The sequence below is a fragment of the Oryctolagus cuniculus genome, chromosome 5 (genome assembly GCF_051225735.1).
Source record: "Oryctolagus cuniculus isolate XC-2025 breed Fujian yellow rabbit chromosome 5, ASM5122573v1, whole genome shotgun sequence".
Taxonomy (NCBI): domain Eukaryota; kingdom Metazoa; phylum Chordata; class Mammalia; order Lagomorpha; family Leporidae; genus Oryctolagus; species Oryctolagus cuniculus.
Window position 1 is genome coordinate 60,002,470 of NC_142871.1, and position 21,698 is coordinate 60,024,167.

General features: G+C 39.8%; 1 protein-coding gene across 9 annotated transcripts in view; it reads left to right on the forward strand.

Annotated features, from left to right (window-relative positions):
- The window catches only part of REV3L (REV3 like, DNA directed polymerase zeta catalytic subunit), a 192,145-nt gene that overhangs the window by 38,365 nt on the left and 132,082 nt on the right, over nt 1-21,698 (forward strand). For all 9 annotated transcript variants that reach the window (XR_011388583.2, XR_011388582.2, XR_016234543.1 and 6 more), the window contains one exon: nt 21,248-21,437. Coding sequence is in view for 5 of the 9 variants with exons in the window: in XM_008263376.5 (XP_008261598.2) it covers nt 21,248-21,437 (190 nt within the window). In the remaining 4 variants the exon portion in view is untranslated. The remainder of the gene's footprint in view (nt 1-21,247; nt 21,438-21,698) is intronic.

Sequence of the window (21,698 nt, forward strand, 5' to 3'; positions counted from 1 at the left end):
TGTCAAAAAAAAAAAAAGCCTTTTATGTTGTCAATAAAAATTTATAGTGAATAATTGTTGTATCCTAGCATTTCTTTAAAACAACTAGGGCAGAAAATATTTTACAAGGAGGTTTTTTTTTGTTTGTTTGTTTGTTTGTTTTGTTTTGTTTTGGTAAGGATAACTTTAATATGGCAGATTCTACATTTATTTAGTCCTTTTAATTTAATTTTCTTTATTTTATCTGAATTCCTGTTAACACTTATTTTCATCAGGCAGAAGTATCTTACTGACACTTTAACTTGGTTCAAAAGCTATTATTTTTCCTTCTTCTCCAAGGCAGCTTGCCATGTTCTGAAAGCTTCATATGTTTCCTTATCATTGTCATTGTATAATGTTTAATTAATTTTTTTAAGTATAAAAATACGCTGGCTATAATAAGAGACTTGGTTTTTAAAAAAACTTTTAAAATTAATTTGAAAGGCAGAATTATATATATGAGAGAGAAAGAAATATCTTCCATCTTTTGGTTTACTCCAAAGACAGAAGCCTGGAACTCCATTTGGGTCTCCCATGTGGGTGACAGGGACCCAGGTACTTGTGCCATCTTCTGCTTTCCCAGGCACATTAGCAGGGAGCTGGATCAGAAGTGGAGCAGACAGACTCAAACTGGTGCCCATATGGGATGCCACTGGCCCACTTCAGTTAATTTTTGAAAATGTGATGATCAGTTGTTTGGCTGTCTAGTTCTCTGAATTAATCACTGTTTTCCATGTATCTTCCCTTCTTCCACTATTCTTCCAGGGAAGTAGTAGGATGAAAGGTATTAAGTTTTCTTTGCCAGCTGAGAAAAGAACTTTAAACTGCTTTGTAGCATTTCTAATGACAAAAATGGGGAAGAAAGAATAGATGATATTACAACCCAAGCATTTTTTTCTTTCACTTAAGTCTAATTTTGTTAAAATTGGGGTAAGTGAAGCCTGCAACTAACCCTTTAGGCATGTTAATCTTGGTTGCATCAAAAAGTTTTGTTTTGAGCTCAGAATTTGGCTGAGCAGTTTAAGACAGTGGATTGGTACATTTGCATCTCTCCATCAAAGGGCCTTGATTCAAATCCTGGTTCTGTTTCTTACTCCAGCTTCCTGTGAAAACAAACCCTGGGAGACAGCAAGTGATAACTCAAGTACTTAGGTCCTTGTGACCCACATGGGAGACCTGGATTGGGTTTCTTGCTCTCACCTTCTGCCTGTCCAACCCTGAGCCATTGAGGGCTTTTGGGGAGTGACCCAGTAGATTAGAGCAGTGTATAAGTGTGTAAATGTACTCTATTGCCTCTCAGATTAAAGAAAAAAAAGTTTTGATTGAAAGCAGAAGTTCATGGGAATTTTCAAAACCTAAAACCAAATTCTCAGTGCCTTTGTCATAGGTGTTAAATAATCTGACTGTCATGTGTGCTTGAACTAGTGACTGGTTATTGGAAAGTATATTGTTAAAAAATTGTATTCAATGTTGTGATCACATCCTAAAGTTTCAGGTTTTTTTCCATTTAGAATAAAAATTAGTATTTTATTTCACATAAATTACAAATTAAGGATTATGACTTAAAAAAAAATTTATTTGAAAGGCAGAGTTAGAGATAGGGGAGAAGCAGAGAGAGAGAGCAAGAGAGAGAGGGAGGGATCTTCCATCCTCTGGTTCACTGGTCAAATGGCTACAACGGCCAGAACTGGGCCAGTCTGAAGCCAGAAGCCAGGAGCTTCTTTGTTTCCCTAATGGGTACAGGGGCTCAAAACTTGGGCCATCTTCTGCTTTCCCAGGCATATTAGCAGGGGAGCTGGATAAGAACTGGAACAGCCAGGACTTGAACCAGCACTCCCTTGTGCAGGTGGCAGCATTACTTGCTACAACACAGCACCTGCCCCAGATGATGACTTTTAAATGAAATATGATGTCAGTTGGTCTCATCATTTGTGTGTAAACTAAATTCTTGGGTCATGGTATATATTAATCTAAAGTTAAAATGTTCTAGTATTAGAATTTAGAACATATCTCAAAAGCTGTAACCTCATTCCTGATTCTGTTGTGGCAAAATTTCAGACTAATATAGCATTTAAAGATATAGTGTCTTATAAGACAGTTAACATTTCATCTGGAATATGAGAGCTCTGGAAGCCTATTAAAACTTCTAATGGAACTTAACATCAAGTATTAATAGATCTGTAAATTTACTCATAGCCTGTGAGAAAGACATATCAGATTCTTCCTGTTACTTTCAACTTCAGTCAATTTACCTATATTGGGCTTGAGGGGCTTGGTATGTGTGGGTGGGCAGGTGGTGAGACAGTTTAACCAAATGACAATCTCACTTTGGGTGCTTCTCTCCTTTTGACCTTTTACTGTTATGGTACTGACTCAGGAACACCTTGAATGGTGCCATTGTAAGCTTTCATGATGAGGAAAAGGAATTAGCGTTTGATAATACAAAACAAATCTTATCTTTTCTTGGCTCAAAGTAATTAATTGTTATCTAGGAAGGAATTTAAATATGTTGAAGAAAAACTCTTCTTTATATTTTAAGAATAAATACATTTTCTAAATAGGTTGATTAGTTGGATGATTTGACAGACTCAGGAAGAGAATTGAAAAGAAGATGGATGTCTATGCTCAATTGGACTTGCCCCAAATGGTGAAGTTAGAAATGTGCCAGGGGATTCCAATACAATCCCATCAAGGTGGCATGTACCAATGCCATCTCACTATTCCAAGTGATCAATTTCAGTTCACAATTGATCATAATGAAAGGACTAAGAGTCAAAGGGAGCACATAAACAAGTCTAGTATCTGCTAACACCAACCGATAGAATAAATAAAGGGGAGAGTGATCCAACATGGGAAGTGAGATACTCAGCAGACTCATAGAATGGCGGATGTCCTAAATAGCACTCTGGCCTCAGAATCAGCCCTAAAGGCACTCGGATCTGGCTGAAAAGCCCATGAGAGTATTTCAGGCATGGAAAGCCAAGACACTCTGGCAAAAAGATCTCTGTGAGTGAGATCCCAGTGGAAAGAACAGGTCTTCAAAGAGGGAGGTGCCTTTCTCTGAAGGGAGGAGAGAACCTCCACTTTGACTATGACCGTGTCTAAACAAGATAAGAGTCGGAGAACTCAAGGGGCTTCCATAGCCTTGGAAACTCATAACTGGTGCATAGGGAGATTACTGATGCCATAAACAGGAGTGTCAATTTGTAAAGTCAACAACAGGAGTCACTGTGCACTTACTCCTCATGTAGGATCTCTGTCCTTAACGTGCTGTACACTGAGGCTTAATGCTATAACGAGTACTCAAACAGTATATTTCACTTTGTGTTTCTATGGGGGTGCAAACGACTGAAATCTTTACTTAATGTACACTAAACTGATCTTCTGTAAAAAAAAAAAAAAAAAAGAAAGAAAGAAAGAAAGAAAGAAATTATCAATTCCCAACTTGACTCTCACTGGGATTAAACATGACAATAGGTCTGATCTGATTTCATCATCATTTAAAAAAAATCATCTATTATTTTTCACTTTATGTTTCTGTGTGGGAGCAAACTGTTGAAATACTTACTTAAGGTATACTAAGCTGATCTTCTGTGTATTAAGATAATCGAAAATGAATCTTGATGTGAATGGAAGGGGAGAGGGAGTGGGAAAGGGGAGGGTTGTGGGTGGGAGGGACGGTATGGGGGGGGAAGCCATTGTAACCCATGAGTTGTACTTTGGAAATTTATATTCATTAAATAAAAGATAAAAAAAAAAAAAAAAAAAGAAATGTGCCAGGGGATTCCAATACAATCCCATCAAGGTGGCATGTACCAATGCCATCTCACTAGTCCAAGTGATCAGTTTCAGTTCACAGTTGATCATACTGATAGGTCTAAGAGTCAAAGGGATCACATAAACAAGACTAGCGTCTGCTAATACTAACTTATAGAATTAAAAAGGGAGAGAACAATCCAACATGGGAAGCGGGATACACAGCAGACTCACAGAATGGAAGATGTCCTAAACAGCACTCTGGCCTCAGAATCAGCCCTTAAGGCATTTGGATCTGGCTGAAGAGCCCATGAGAGTATTTTAGGCAAGGAAAGCCAAGACACTCTGGCAAAAAAAAAAAAAAAAAAAACACACAAACAAAAAAAAACACCCCTAAATGAAAGATCTGTGAGTGAGATCCCAGTAGAAAGAATGGGCTATCAAAGAAGGAGGTACCTTTCTCTGAAGGGAGGAGAGAACTTCCACTTTGACTATGGCCTTGTCTAAATAAGATCAAAGTCGGCGAACTCAAAAGGCTTCCATAGGCTTGGCAACTCATGACTAGAGCCTAGGGAGATTACTGACACCATAAACAAGAGTGTCAAATTGTTAAGTCAACAACAGGAGTCACTGTGCACTTACTCCTCATCTAGGATCTCTCCTTAATGTGTTGTTCAATGTGAATTAATGCTATAACTAGAACTGAAACAGTGTTTTATACTTTATGTTCTGTGTGGGTGCAAACTGATGAAATCTTCACTTAATATATACTAAATTGATCTTCTGTATATAAAGATAATTGAAAATGAATCTTGATGTGAATGGGGCGGGACAGGAGAGGGTTGCGGGTGGGAGGGAAGTTATGGGGGGGAAAAGTCATTGTAATCCATAAACTGTACTTTGTAAATTTATATTTACTAAATAAAAGTTTAAAAAAAAGTCTATTGAAAAAGGATGTTAAATTGTGGAAAATGCAGACTATCTCTACCATGCTGCAGCAGGATTAAACTAAGAAATATCAAAAAAAAAAAATGGATGTCTAGAAATGCAAGAGTTAGCAGACTACACCTCTTCGTACTTTATAAGGTTAACCAGGAAAAATCCGTAAATAAATTATTTTCATGTTTGGATGGAATCTATGGAGTAAATACTTAGGAGATATTACTTGAAGAACCAGTACATCTGGAATAGGCATTGGTAGAAGTAAGGCTTAGGATGGAGTATGACAATGTTGTTAACTCTACAGATTATTCTTAAAGATTTTAAATGTTTGCATTCAATTCAATGGCCTTTTAAAAACTTTTTTGTGAGGCAGAGAGAGAGAGCACTCCCATCTGCAGGTTCACTTACCAAATGCCTCAAGGGCCTCAGGCCAGGGGCTGAAGCTAGGAGCCTAGAACTCAGTGCAGATCTCCCACATGGATAACAGGACCCCAGTCATGTGAGCCATCATTAGTGCCTCCTTGAGATTAGGAAGCCGGAGTCAAGAGCAGAGCTGAGTATTAAAGCCAGGCACACACATGGAAACAGGCATCCTAATCAGTCTCTTAACTGCTAGACCAGATGCCTGCTTCTCAATGACCTTTACCTTTGTATGTTTTCCTTTCTTATTAAGAATTCATTGTTAAAGTTTTATAGTGGACAATATGTCTGTGATATGTTTATAAAGAGGATGCTTCTTTATAAATTACTGATTTTATTTAATACAAAATATATCCCAGCTTTAAGTTTATTTGAAACGGTATGTTGGTGTAGTGAAAAGAACAACAGATTAACACAACTTTGGGATCTTCTGATCCTGAATCTTGTCCAATTAACTATGGGACTTTAGGAACTTAAATAATTAAAGGAGGGTAGGGAGAAGCTTTCAGTAGTTAAACACACAATGAGCACAGTTTTTCTAATTCTATTCGTGGACATTGACATTGTTGCCTAAATTTATCTACTATAAAACAATACTGGGATGAACATTCTTGTATAAGTCTGCAAGGCATATGCCTAGTACTGTTAATTTCTTAATATTTCTTCAATATTATTTGTTTGAGAGGCAAGTAGTCAGGGGTAAGGGAAGAAGGAGTTCCCATCTACTAGTTTTCTTCCCAAATGCCCACAATGGCCTGTGGCTGAGCTAGGCCAAAGCCAGAAGCCAGAAACCCAATTTAGATCTCCTGTATGGATGGCGGGGACCCATCTAACTTGGAACAGTACCGGCTGCCTCCCAGGATGCACAGTAGCAGGAATCTGGAATTGGGAACAGAGCTGAGACTTAAACCCAGGCATTCCTGTTTGGGATGCAGGTATCCCAACCCACTGTCTTAACTGCTAGGCCAAATGCTCACCCTCATTTGTTTTAAATAATAATTCTTATTTCAAAAAAACTTTTCCCCCGCTTCATTTGAAATGGAGAACAATTCCCATATAGGTGGCAGGAGCCCAAGTACCTGAGCCATCTCTTGATGCCTCTCATTGTGTGCACAAGCAGGAAGCTGGATCAGGAGTGGAGGCGAGACTCAAACCCTGGCACTCTTACATGAGATGTATGTGTCCTAAGAGCTGGCCTAACCACTATGCCACACCACTAGCATTTAATTTTTTTTAGTAATTTGTGAGCCAGAGAAAAAGACCAATAGAGCTCTCATGCGTTGGTTCACTACCCAAATGGTCACAACAGCTGGGGCTGGGTCAAGTGGAAACTCGGAGCTGGTAGTTCAGTCCAGGTCCTTCATGTGGGTGGCAGAAACCCAACTACTTGAGCTATCACCTCTGCCTCCCAGGGTCTGCATTAGCAGTAAGCTGGAATCAGTAGGTGGAGCCAGGAATCAAACCCAGTCATTCTGATGTGGGTTGTGAGCATCCTAATTGGTGTCTTAACCAGTAGGTCAGATGCTCACTATGGTCTGTTATAATTTACATGTCCTCAGTAAATAGCAAGATCAATTATGTTTTCATATCTTATTTGTCATTCTGTTTTATTTCTCTATGTAAATGGATCAGTCATTCCTTGTCCATTTTTCTGTTATATTGTTTTCTTTCTTACCGATTGGAGGAGCTTTTATATATACTATATCCAGATCTTTGTTTAAATTTATTGGAAACATATCTTCCTAGTTTGTGTTTGTCTTTTTACTTAGTTTATGATGTTTGTAGCCATTTTAATTTAAATAAAGCCATGGCTTTTAATACCCATGTCTATGCTTTATATGCCAGTTTTAAAAATTGTTTTCTAAAACGATCCTTTGATAATAATTTCATACTTTTTGCCTTGGATTTGAATCTATCTGGATTAGTTTCTTGGGCAGTGTGATATTGGAACTCTAACTTTTCTTTTTTTCTCCAACTTGATGACCAGTTGACTTAGAATTATGTAGTGGATAATCCATTTTTTCTTCACTTATCTGTGATGTCATCAATCGTGTTCCTAGCCAATACTTTCTAATCTGCTAGCAGTTTTTTAAAGGCCCTGGATTTACACATCAGTTACTGTTGCCACCCTTTGTTCGTTCTCTACTGTTTGTAATTTTCAGAGGAAATGTGAGATAGATATTGATGGTACTATTTTATTTTATGTTTGGTTGGGAATACTTATATCAATTTCTCAGTCATCTCAGAGCTTTGAAGAAACAGAAATAAGTCCTTTCTGTGAAACAGTCAAGAATTTCTTCTATACGCCATTGTGGTCATGTATCAGACTGAAGGAAAGCACTTTCTAAGATGGGTTTTTACAGATTTCCTTATAAAGTAAATAAGCAAGTGGTCTTTGGCTGAATGCTAAGCTGCATATGGACAGATAAACAGTATAAGGCAGGGCAAAGATTTCCAGGGAAAGAACAACTACAGGAAACCAAATAAGTAACCATCAGAGACTTTTCAGATCTGCAAAATATGTTGATTTTACCTATCCAGAGTATTGCGATCTTTGACTACTCCAAGAGCTATATAGGTATACTGTATTATATGTATGCATTCAGCAGTTGATGGGCGTTTGAGTTTTTTCCACATTTTGGTTTTTATGAGTATTGCTACTATGAACATTAATTTACAGGTTTTTATGTAGACATACATTTGTATATACCTAGGTGGAGAGTTGCTGCTCATATGATAACTATATGTTCATCTTTTGGAGAAAGTACCAAACTATTATTCAAAGCGCGTGTAACATTGAACATTCCTACTAGCAGTACATGAGGTTTCCAATTTCTCCACAACTTGTGTTATCTGGTTTTTTGATTCTAGCTCTCTTAGTTAATATGAAGTAGTAATTCATTGTGGTTTTGATGTGCATTGCTGCTGGCTGCTGATGTTGAGCATCTGACCGTTTGTGTATCTTCTTGTAATAAAGTTCAGATCCTTTGCCCATTTAAAAATTTTTATCTTTATTATTGAATTAAGACTTGTTTATTCTAAATACAAGTCCTTTATCAGATATGTGATTTGCAGTTATTTCCTTCAATTTGTTGATTGTCTTTTCATTTCTTTGCAGATAGTTAAAGTTTTTTTTTAAAGTTTATTTACTGGGGCTTGCGCTATGGTGTAGCAGGTAAAGCTACCACATGTAGTGCAGAATGCTGGTTAAAGTCCTGAATGCTCTACATCTGATCTAGCTCCCTGCTAATATGCCTGGAAAAACAGTAGAGGATGGCCCAAGTGCTTGGGCCCCTGCACCCATGTGGGAGACCCAGGTGACGCTCCAGGTTCTTGGTTTCAGCCTGGCATAGCCTTGCCCTGACCATTGTGGCTATTTGCTGAGTGAACCAGCAGACAGATTATATCTTTCTCTGCCACTGGCTCTCTGTTAACACTGCCTTTCAAATAAAAATTTAAAAAAAATATATATATATTTTACTTGAAAAGCAAAGAGAGATAGCTTCCATCAGGTTTTTGCTGTGGAGTGAGCTCTGAATCAAATGAAATGAAGCAAGCTTTGAGAATGGAGCTTTTCAACTAGATGTCAGACAGATCACATAGTTGTCAGGGGCTTTGGGGGAAGCTCCAAATTGGCTTTGGCCTTTCCAGTGGCTGCTTGGCTGTTGATTTTCACAGATACTGTAGTTGCAAGGATTAAGTTTACAAGGCTACTCTGGGACTGTAGAAGGAGGGATCAGATTAGGGTAAGTTAAAATGTCACAAAGTTTACTGTTCTTTTGGCAGTTCAGCTAGTTTTCTTGAATACTTATTGGATACTTGAATAAACATGCATTGGATTGTTGCAAGTCTTTAGTTATTTCCAGAATTCTGGGGGAAAAAAGTTGATTTTGGCAGGTTTTTTGGCCAGCATTCTTTATTTTCTTTATGGAAGAGCAGATATTCAAAGATTTTTACTCTGTCTTAGAAATGTTTCTTCCTACTCTTGTATGCTTTTATCTGTATCCTATTTCTAATCTCTGATCCACTCTTTCATTGCTTCTCCCTCCCTCCCTCTCTCTTTAAAAGATTTATTTATTTATTTATTTATTTTGAAAGAGTTACAGAGAGGGAGGGAGAGATCTTCCATTTGCTGGATCAATTTTGAAAGTCAGAGTTACAGAGAGGGAGGGAGAGATCTTTCATTTGCTGGATCACTCCCCAGATGGTGGGAGCAGCCAGCACTGGGCCAAGCTTCAGCCAGGTCTTTCACATGGGTGGTAAGGGTCCAAACACTTGGGCCATCTTCCACTGCTTTTTTCAGGCCATTAGCAGAGTGCTGAATTAGAAGTGGAGCAGCAGGGACATATACCAGTGCCCATATGGTATGCTGGCATCACAGACGGCAGCTTTAACTGCTACACCACAACACTGGCCACTGTTTGCCTATTTTTTACACATTTTCACTGGACCTATGGAACTCTGTTTCTGTGACTAATGTGCTTGTATTCTGAATTTTTCAGTATTATATTCCCTTCTTGCCTGGTAGCTCATTTAAGGGCTCATTCTCCCACATCGCATATATATCAAAATACTTTGTTCCTGGCTGGTGCTGCGGCTCAATAGACTAATCCTCCGCCTGCGGCGCCGGCACACTAGGTTCTAGTCCCGATCGAGGCACCGGATTCTGTCCCAGTTGCTCCTCTTCCAGTCCAGCTCTCTGCTGTGGCCTTGGAGTGCAGTGGAGGATGGCCCAAGTGCTTGGGCCCTGCACCCGCCTGGGAGACCAGGAGAAGCACCTGGCTCCTGGCTTTGGATCAGCACAGTGTGCCAGCCACAGCACGGCGGCCATTCAGGGGTGAACCAATGGCAAAGGAAGACCTTTCTCTCTGTCTCTCTCTCTCACTGTCCACTCTGCCTGTCAAAAAAAATACTTTGTTTCTCTCATAAATATTATTATTCTTCACATTTTTGGCCTTGTTCCTTTCTATTGTCTGTCCATTCTGTCTGAGTTTTTACCTGTTGATGCTTATACTTGCAAATCCATCTTCTCTAACCCAGATATATCTCTGCAAACTCTGTATCTATATCTGACTGTGTTTACTGTTATCTCCACTTGGAAATACTTTGAGTTCAAAAACAGGAATCAACCTATTCATCCTCCTCAGTGTTCTTTCTTTTCTTTTCTTTTTTTTTTTTTTTCTTTTTTTGACAGGCAGAGTGGACAATGAGAGTGAGAGACAGAGAGAAAGGTCTTCCTTTGCCGTTGGTTCACCCCTCAGTGGCCGCTGCAGCCGGCGCATCGCGCTGATCCGAAGCCAGGAGCCAGGTTTTTCTCCTGGTCTCCCACATGGGTGCAGGGCCCAAGGACTTGGGCCATTCTCCGCTGCACTCCCGGGCCACAGCAGAGAGCTGGACTGGAAGAGGAACAACCGAGACTAGAACTCGGTGCCCATATGGAATGCTGGTGCCGCAGGCGGAGGATTAACCAAGTGAGCCACGGCGCGGGCCCCTTTAAGATTTATTTATTCACTTGAAAGGCAGAGTTACAGAAAGGCAGAGCAGGAGAGAGTGAGTTATGTCTTCCATCCGCTGGTTCACTCCTCAGATGGCCGCAACAGCTAGAGCTAGGCTGATCCGAAGCCAGGAGTCAGGTGCTTCTTCTAGATTTCCTGTGTGGGTGCCCGGACCCAAGCATGTGGGTCATCTGCTGCTGCTTTCCCAGGCACATTAACAGGGAGCTGGATCGGAAGTGGAGCAGACAGGACCCAAACTGGTGCCCATACAGGATGCCGACACTGCAGGTGGTGGCTTTACCCTCTCTGCCACAGTGCTGGCCCCAGGAGCATTTGTCATACTATACTGTACTTGCCTATTCATTTACTCATCTTTATCTCCGGGTAGATGTTAAAATCTGTGAGGTCAGGGATTGTGATTATGAGCAGCCTGTCATCCAGCAGTTAACATTGGGCCTCGATAACTTGTTCAATGAATAGAGAACTTATGGCTATAGTTAGGAATGAAGGAACGAACTATACTCAGTACTGAGAACATCTGGTATTGGAGGGGTATAGTTGGAGTTAAGTAAAGTGCAATTAGTAACTTAAGGCCAGTGATTCTAGATAAAGTCCTGTGTACTTTATTTGAATAAATACAATGGCATAAATAAATGTGAAATCCCAAAGCATTGTTTACAAATAAAAGGAGAAAATTAAACTATTTGCTCTACATATACACATACGTTCTATATGCTCTTTGTAATGTTAGTGATAGCACTTTATTTTTTAAATGTCTAGGTCATTTAAAAGTATGTAACTTCTTCCTGTTTTTCTTTTATACAAATAATGTGGAGTACTTCAAAAATTTCATGGAAAGTGGAATTAAAAGATACGTTTATTTTGGTGCAAAAAAATTGAAAACTATGCATAGTTTTTTTCACAGTATACATTTTCTATGAACTTTTAGAAGATACCTAGTAGTTGGAAAACATACATAATCAAAAAAAAATCACCCATCACTTGTATTTCATATTATATACAGTTTAATAGCTCATTTTCACCTCACTATGTATATATATGTCGTAAACATCTATGCTAGGAAATATATTTCAACAGTATCTGCTTCTGAGGTTGGCAAACTTTGTCTATAAAGGACCTGATTGTATATATGTTAGGTATTGAGGACTAAAAGGTCTGTGTTTTATCTACCCAACTGCCTGAAGCAAAAGCAGCCAAAGACCGTTCCAAATGGGTGTCATGTATCCTAGGGTAACTTTATTTGTGAAAGCAAGCAACAAGCAGGATTTGGTCCAGGGGCCATAGATTGATTATGTGGATATACCATTATTAATTCCTTAGTTTCAGAAATTTATATTCAGATTTTTTTACTTAGTTTTAGTAATACTATTTTAGTACCATAATATCTAAATCTTCATTAATTTTTTTTTCTTAATACAAATTCTGAAAGTGTAATTTAATTTCTAGAATTTCATTTGCCCTGTTGTATAGTATGGTACTTAATTGTGTAAAAATGTCTAGTATTACATTGTGTGAATGTTTTACCATTTCTTTATTTCTGTTGGTGGATATTTTTATGTATTCAAGAGGCAGATGGGGCTGATGTTGTGGCTGGCATAGGGGGTAAAGCTGCCACGTGAGACGCCAACATTCCACGTGGGTGCCAGTTCAAGTCCTGGCTGCTCCATTTCCAATACAGCTCCCTACTAATGCACCTGGGAAAGTGGTGGAAGATAACACAAGTCCTTGGTTCCGTGCACCCTGTGGGAGACCCTGAAGATTCTCCTGGCTTTGGTCTGGCCCAGCCCTTGACCATTGAGGCCATTTGTGGAGTGAACCACTGGTGCTCCTCTGTCTCTCCTGCCCTCCCTTTCTTTCTCTCTCTGTAATTCTGCCTTTCAAATAAGTATAATAAATCTTTAAAAAATTAGGCAGAGTCGGAGACAGATACAAAGAAAGCTACCATCCGCTGGTTCACTCACCTGCTTGCAACAGGCATGACTGTTCGGTCCAGTGGTAGAAGTCATGAACTCAATCAGGCCTCCCATATGTGGCAGGGACCCAACTACTTCAGCCATCACTTGCTGCCTTTCAGAGTGCACAGTAACAGGAAGCTGGGATTTGTAGATGGAGCTAGGAATCCTAACTGGCATCTTCACTGCTGGGCCGTATGCCTGCCCATGAAAATGTGATTTCTGAGTCTTATGAGTACATCCTTATAAGTTGTTTTGAATTTGTTTTTAGTGAAAATAGGTCATTTAACATTTTTTTAAGATTTATTTATTTAGGGGGCTGGTACCATGATGCAGTGGGTTAAAGCCCTGGCCTGAGGTACCAGCATCCCATATGGGTGCCGGTTCTAGTCCCGTATGCTCCTCTTCCAATCCAGCTCTCTGTTATGGCCCTGGAAAGCAGTGGAAGATGGCCCAGGTCCTTGGGCACCTGCTGCACCCATGTGGGAGACCCAGAAGAGGTTCCTGGCTTCTGGCTTCAGATCGGCACAGCTCTGGTCATTGTGGCCATCTGGGGAATGAACCAGTGGATGGAAGACCTCTTTCTCTGTTTCTACCTCTCTCTGTAACTCTTTCAAATAAATAAATAAAAAATAAATATTAAAAAAAAGATTTATTTATTTGAAAGATTACACGAGGAGGGGGGGAGATAGGGAGGGAGGGAGGTCTTCCATCCTTGGGTTCACTCCCCAATTGGCTGCAGTGGCTGGAGCTGCATTGATAAAAAGCCAGGAGCCAGGAGCTTCTTTCGGGTTTCCCACGCAGGTACAGGGGCCCAAGGACTTGGACCATCTTCTACTGCTTTCCCAGGCTATAGCAGAGAGCTAGATCAGAAGTGGAGCAGCCGGGACTCGAACCGGTGCTCATATGGGATGCCGACACTGCAGGCAGCGGCTTTACCTGATGCCACAGTGCCGGCCCCAACAATCTTTTTCTGACTGTGACTGAGAAATGTTTTGTAGTTAATTTTGTGTGGATGGGGGAAGAAGATGGAATGAAACTTTAGAAAGAAGCCGAGAAGAATAGAGGAAAATAGATTGAATAAATGATATGATGTAAAACTTCAGATATTCCAGGAAGAAGAAAAAATTCCATAAATACAAATTTCCCTGCTCACATACTGAGTTTTTCTATTTTATAACTCTGTAGAGGTTTGTTTAAAACTTCCTGTACATTGGGTTTGAGATTTGGGAGATAGGATTTTTTACAAATTACAAAATAAATATTTCTCATTCATTCTTCTCAAATACTCTTAGGCGTGATTTGGATTGTGGTTACCAATCATATTATATTAAAAGAAGACATTAAACTTCTCTTCCCATATAATGGTAGAAAAGACTAATCAATTAGAGCAGGTATTAGAGCAAACTCCATGGAGCAAATACCTCCTGTCACCTTTTTGTAAATGAAACTTTATTAAAACAGCCATGCCCATTCACTTCAGCTGTCTAGGACTGCTTTCAGGCTACAATGACAGAGTTATGTAGTTAATATCAGAAATTACGGCCTGTAGAGCCTAAAATACTTACTGTCTGCCATTTTATAGAAAAGGTTTGTAGTTCCCTGAAGAAAGGAATAGTATGTTTAGTGTGTTGAAAATGGATCTTAAAAAAATACTGATAATTTTGCTACAGACAGAATAACAAAAATTTTAGATATCCCATTGAGAGACCAAATCTAAACTTAAAAAGCAAAACAAATTGTTGGACATAAGAAATATTTAATGTATAGTATAATTCTGGGTTCTATGAAAGATCAGATACAGAATACTCACATATTCAGTATAAAAGAGGCACCTGCCTTAGTTGTACAAGACTTAGTTACAGGGCCGGCTCCGTGGCTCACTTGGTTAATCCTCTGCCTGTGGCACCGGCACCCCATATGGATGCCGATTCTAGTCCTGGTTGCTCCTCTTCCAGGCCAGCTCTCTGCTGTGGCCCTGGAAGGCAGTAGAGGATGGCCCAAGTGCTTGGGCCCCTGCACCCTCATGGGAGACCAGGAAGAAGCACCTGGCTCCTGGCTTCGGATCGGCGTAGTTCCGGCCATAGCAGCCATTTGGGGGGGGTGAACCAACGGAAGGAAGACCTTTCTCTCTGTCTCTCTCTCTCACTGTCTAACTCTGTCTGTCAAAAAAAAAAAAAAAAAAAAAAAAAAGACTTAGTTACACAAAGTGGGGAAGTAGTCACCTGCTCAAAAGCTTTATTATGATGTCTCCAAAATCCAGCAGTCACACTGTATGATAAAGTTTTGCTGCTGATTTCATGATATAACTGTTGCAGCTTCTAAATTAGGCAACACCAGTAAAATTGGAAAATTCAAACTCAAAAAAATGTTTAAGCCTCTATATATAGATTTATTCTCCCAAAGACTGTATTTGTTCTTAGCGGCCTTGTTGCCTAAATTTGGTTTATGTAGGAAAAGGGGAGGATGGGAGATGTTGGTGAAAGGGTAGAAAGTTTCATTTGGATGACGAAGTTCTGGAGATCTATTTACTGTTTGGCGACTATGATTATTAAAAGTGTTCACTTGAACATTTCTAAGAGATTGGATCTTAAGTGTTCTCACCACAAAAAAAGCATGTGTGATGATGGATATGCTTTAATCATTTCATAATGTTTGTGTGGCTTTAAAAAGTTTATATAAAAATGGAATTAGAAGATGATATATGTTTTCTATGAAGCTCTTTTGAAAATATATATGAAAACATGTTTAATGTACACTTTAAATATACAGAATTTTTGTTCATTATATCTTAATGAAGTGGGGGAGGAGAGGAGAGAATATGGTTATTTTCTTTTCTTAGATCAGTCCATATGTTACCTAGAAGTAGTCAGTATTCTAAATCCTTTAAGAATCTGGAATTATTTAAAAGGTTTCAAAGTACCATAACTTCCACTAATTTCATAAAACCTTAAAAGAGTCCTTCCTGTATGTGGAACTCCTTTGGTGCATAAGGGAAAACCTCTGAAGTCACAAGGCCTTTAATAAGATGTTGAAAAAGGCTGGGTTTTTAATACTAGCCATTTATCAATGGATTTCTCTTGTAAGAGAAAAGATACTAATTTTAATGTGAGAGACACTAATTTTAGGACATCTTTTAGTACATGAACCTAATCCTAACTCAAGATGTTGGAATAGCTATTTTATCTATAAGGGACTTTACAGCTATGTGGCTGCGTGCATTTGTATTGGGTAGAGCTGCCCCTTTCTTGTCGAGATAAAGCAATGCTGTTTTTGAACTACAAATTGTACAGCAATAAAACATATACTGTTGGCAACAAGAAATTGATTCTCAGATTCATTTTTATGTTTCTCTTTCCTTAGTTAACTTTTGACTTTCTTATTTTATCTATCCCTCCTCATTTTCCTTTCTTTGGGTGTTTGTTGTTCTTCTGGATGCTGGTCTGGAGGAGGTAGGAGTGGAGCACTGAGCTATCCCTAGTTGTAAGAGAACCAGAGAGAGGGTGTGTGTGTGTGTGTGTGAGATATAGAGACTACAGCTTTGAATGAGACTCAGGGCATTCAGGTAGGAAAATGCAATAAGCTGGAGGTTCTTCTGAGCCCCATATCCCTATTTTCTCGTGTAAACCTGATGGCTCTTCTGATAATTGCATCAGAGTCCCTCTCTTTTAATGTTTTTTTTTTTTCAGATATCTATAAGCATTCACACCATTCCTTTCTCCTTAATTCTGTTTTGTTGAGCATTTCACTCATTTAGTAAATATTCATTAAATACACACTAGGTGTTTTGTGCTGAGTCTGGGGATATTGTGTTCATTGGAATGCAGTATCAGATCCCAAAGAGTATGCTGTCAAATGGGAGAATCAACTAAGGAAACAATTACAATACAAAAATATAATACTTCAAAATACAATATAATACTTCAAAAAGTTTGTGAAGAAGTAGAATCAAAAATACTGATTTATTCAGGTGCAAAACCAGTTTTGAAGTCTATACATGGCTTTTTTTTTTTTTTAAAGGTTTATGTATTTTTCACTTGAGAATCAGAGTTACACAGAGAGAGGAGAGGAGAGGGAGGGAGGGAGGAAGAGAGAGAGAGAGAGAGAGAGAGAGAGAGAGAGAGAGGTCTTCATCTGCTAATTCACTCCCCAAATGGCCACAACGGCCGGAGCTGCGCCGATCCAAAGCCAGGAGCCAGGAGCTTCCTCCGGTCTCCCACAGGGGTGTAGGGAGCTAAGGACTTGGGCCATCTTCTACTGCTTTCCCAGGCCATTGCAGAGAGCTGGATTAGAAGAGGAACAGCCGGGACTAGAAATGGCGCCCATATGGGATGCTGGCACTTCAGGCCAGGGCGTTGACCTGCTGTGCCACAGCACCATCTCCACATGACTTTTTTTGTAATAAGCATTGTATATGTGTTATGAAAAACCAAAATAAACCCATTCCTTTTTTAAAAAATTTATTTATTTGAAAGAGTTAGAGAGAGAAGGAGAGGCAGAGAAAGAGACAGAGGTCTTCCATCCGCTGGTTCACTCCCCAGTTGGCTGCAATGGCTGGAGCTGCACTGATCCGAAGCCAGGAGCTTCATCCAGGTCTCCCTTGTGTGTGCAGGGGCCCAAGGCCTTGGGCCATGTTCTACTGCTTTCCCAGGCCATAGCGGAGAGCTGGATCAGAAGTGGAGCAACCCGGAATTGACCCAGCACTTATATGGGATGACGGCACTGCAGGCGACGGCTTTACCCGCTAAGCCACAGCGCTGGCACCTAAACCCATTTCTTTAACCACTTTTTTTTTTTTTTTTTTTTTTTTTTGACAGGCAGAGTGGACAGTGAGAGAGAGACAGAGAGAAAGGTTTTCCTCTGCCGTTGGTGCACCCTCCAATGGCTGCCGCAGCCGGTGCGCTGCGGCCGGCGCACCGCGCTGATCTGATGGCAGGAGGTCTCCCATGGGGTGCAGGGCCCAAGTACTTGGGCCATCCTCCACTGCACTCCCTGGCCACAGCAGAGAGTTGGCCTGGAAGAGGGGCAACCGGGACAGAATCTGGCGCCCCGACCGTGACTAGAACCCGGTGTGCCGGCGCCGCAAGGCGGAGGATTAGCCTAGTGAGCCACGGCGCTGGCACTTTAACCACTTTTATTTATTTATTTATTTATTTATTGACAGGCAGAGTGGACAGTGAGAGAGAGAGACAGAGAGAAAGGTTTTCCTTTGCCGTTGGTTCACCCTCCAATGGCCGCCGCGGCTGGCGCGCTGTGGCCGGCGCGCTGCGGCCGGCGCACCGCGCTGATCCGATGGCAGGAGGCAGGAGCCAGGTGCTTTTCCTGGTCTCCCATGGGGTGCAGGGCCCAAGCACCTGGTTCATCCTCCACTACACTCCCTGGCCACAGCAGAGAGCTGGCCTGGAAGAGGGGCAACCGGAACAGAATCCGGCACCCCGACGGGGACTAGAACCCGATGTGCCGGCGCTGCTAGGCGGAGGATTAGCCTAGTGAGCCGCGGCACCGGCCACTTTAACCACTTTTATCCAGGAGCTTTTTGAATTGCCCTTGCACAGAATAAGAACTGAGGAACTAAGGGTTAAGTAAGTCAATATTAACTAATTTTTTAAAAAAGATTTATTTGAAAGGCATTACAGAGAAAGGGAAAAAGAGAGAGGTAGAGAGAAAGAGAGATCTTCCATCTGCTGATTTGCTCCCCAGATGGCCACATTGGCCAGAGCTGAGCCAAATGGAAGCCAGGAATCAGGAGCTTCATTTGGGTCTCCCATGTGGGTGAGAGGGCCCAAGCACTTGGGCCATCTTCAGCTGCTTTCCCAGGCGCATTACCAGGGAACTGTATTGTAAATGGAGCAGCTGGGACTCTAACCAGTGCCCATATGGGATGCTGGTGTAGTAGGTGGTGGCTTTTCCCACTATGCCACAACATTGGCCCTGCCAGTATTAACTTTTTAAAAATTTGAACCAGCATAGTTAGATGGAAGGAGCCTTGGTTTGGGATCTCATTGATTGCTTTCAAATCCTGATTCAATTGTGTAACAACTCTGTGACTTTAGGAAGGTTAACCTGTGTGATACTTGAAAGTTTGTTATAAGTTTTAGAAATAAATAGATGTAAAGCTCTTAGCCCTGTGACTGTTGAATAAATCATTTCTCCCTTTTTCCTACATCATACACTGCAAAATTGTTGTAATACCAAAGTCTATAAAAATAAATAGGAAGATAGTTTCTTTGGCTCCTCCTTCACAGGAGATGTGAAAAATGAATGTAAAGTTATTTCTTTAAAGAAACTTTGGGAGCACTCTGTCTCCTAAGGAAACTACTAACAGAAATCAAATTTATAATGGTTTCTTGTAAAATTTACCTAAAATTCTGTTAATAATATATGTTGACCATAAACCTAATACCCTAAAACTTACAATATCGCTTGAAAAATGTCTTCACATTATTAATTCTGTAATCAGAATTTGGCCTTGAATTTGTTACCTTAAGAAGGAATACTTCTAGCTCCTCACTTTCTTCACTTAATTTAATTGTGGTATATATCCAGAAGAGGAATGTTTACAGTCTCTCTTCATGAGATGCTTAAAAAATATTTAAGTAAATCATTAGTAAATTGATTAAATATACTTTCTTAGGACACTTTCTTAATTAGAATTTGAATTTCCTCTATTTGAAGAATGCAGTATGTAGGAAATAATACCATATTGTATCTAGAAATCAAAATTTGCTTTTAATAGAAATTTATTTCATTCCTTTGAAATTAAGTAGCATAATTGCTATTAAAAATAGAAACTAATAGTGGTATAAAAGCAACACAATTTGTAAATCTTCAAAGATGTGCTAGTTGATAGTTCACATTAGAATATTGTAGCCCGGAGGTTATAAGTCTTTATTATGTGACTGATCTTTCCAATTTTGCTATACCTTATATAATAACTATTCCAGATTTATTTAATTCTGTTATAAACTGCATCATAAAAAAGCTAATATTATAAAATGTATAAGATATTAACAATGTAAAACTTTGTATATATTTATATAAGCAATTCTGTATCACTTTATATAAGTAACACAAGTATATAAGTAATTTTATGAAGTAATTCTATGTAATTTTTTTTTTTTTTTTTTGACAGGCAGAGTGGACAGTGAGAGAGAGAGACAGAGAGAAAGGTCTTCCTTTGCCGTTGGTTCACCCTCCAATGGCCGCCGCTGCAGCCGGCGCACCGCGCTGATCCGATGGCAGGAGCCAGGATCCAGGTGCTTTTCCTGGTCTCCCATGGGGTGCAGGGCCCAAGCACCTGGGCCATCCTCCACTGCACTCCCTGGCCATAGCAGAGAGCTGGCCTGGAAGAGGGGCAACCGGGACAGAATCCGGCGCCCCGACCGGGACTAGAACCCGGTGTGCCGGCGCCGCAAGGTGGAGGATTAGCCTATTGAGCCACGGCGCCGGCTTCTATGTAATTTTATAGAGGTAATTCATAAATGTGAAATAGTAGCCAAAAAAAAAAAGCTACTTTCTGATCAAAATAAAGGACTCACTGAGGCACAGTGAGGAGGAATGAGAGATAGGAAGAAGCCAGAAGGCTGTGCTGGCAGGAGTAGTTCAGTGATAGTGAATGAGAGCCTGCAAAAAATGAATGTGTTCTTCCATCACTGCTGTTCTCCTCTCTGTTTGAATTAGACAAATGGCGGGTACCCAGGGGAAACCAGGGATAATGCCCTGAGGATGAGAACCATTTCGGTACATTCCTGCCAGATTCATGGTAGTAATGGTGCATCTACTTTTTGTTGCTGTTGTTACTTATCTTTGTGGTGGATAAATTACTGTTTGTTGTGGTACTTCTTTTGTAGGTTCTCACTCATACTACTTTCTTTATGATGGCTGTGTGGATTGTTGCCAAGTCAGCACCATTTACCCTTCCTTCTTGCCCTTGACTGATTGATATATATATTGACTTAATCTGAGAAGTGTATGTGCTTATTTTTTCTCCCTCTCATTGTGTCTCCCCATGTCCCGTTCCACTAAGTACAAAATGCAGATATCCAGAAGTCTATTACAGACAACTGATCTATAGGAATTTTATTTTGCTTTGGATTTAAGTGCTTTTCTTTACTAATGGAAAAATTTTATTTGCATCTTCCCTCTTATTCTCAATAGCAAAATCCTACACACAGGAACTGCTTTTACCCATTCCTTTCTGCCTGAGCTATCTCTGTCCTGGGGAAAGAGAAAACTTGGGGTTGTAAACCGTAATGCCAAGTCAGGTTTTTACCGATTTATTTACTTAACTTTCAGTGAATTTTTGTAACCTTCATAACACTGTCCTAAGTGATATTATAGGGTGATTCAATGAAGTATATAAAACTAGTTGGATTGTGAGGATAAAATAGTCAAATATATTTTCACCAAAAGTACTATAGTATTTAAATCATACTAGGGTGTTATGTGTACAAAATGCTTCCAAATGTTATCTTGTAAAATGTGGTTAGCATAGGTGACTAAACTATAACTAGAACCATGGGCCGATATTTTTCTACTCAAATATACTGTGCTGCCATTAGAATACTTAAATGCCTTGTATTCTGATTTTTGTGTTGTTAAAATGTGTCTCAAGACTGAACTTTGTAATGTGTTACATTTTAGGTCAGAAGACATGTCTTCACCTACATGGCATCTTTCCTTACCTCTATGTGCCATACGATGGTTATGGACAGCAGCCAGAAAGCTATCTTTCTCAGATGGCATTCAGTATCGACAGAGCACTTAATGTGGCTTTAGGCAATCCATCTTCTACTGCTCAGCATGTGTTCAAAGTATCATTAGTATCAGGAATGTAAGTATGTGATTATGTCTCTTTAAATTTCTGTTTATCTGTATTCCTATTGCTGTTCTTATTAGGGGAAAACAGATAGAAATATACTCTATTTTTTATTTCTGGTCTAAGACAATGGTGATTTCTTACTGTAGCTTTAAAAGTAAGTTTTTACTGCAATGAAAGTTGAATGGTTAATAGTGGTTTTTGTTTTAACCTTTTCCATTTCTTGTAGCTATAGAGATTCATGTAATTCATTGAGCAGATTTTTATTGAGTACCT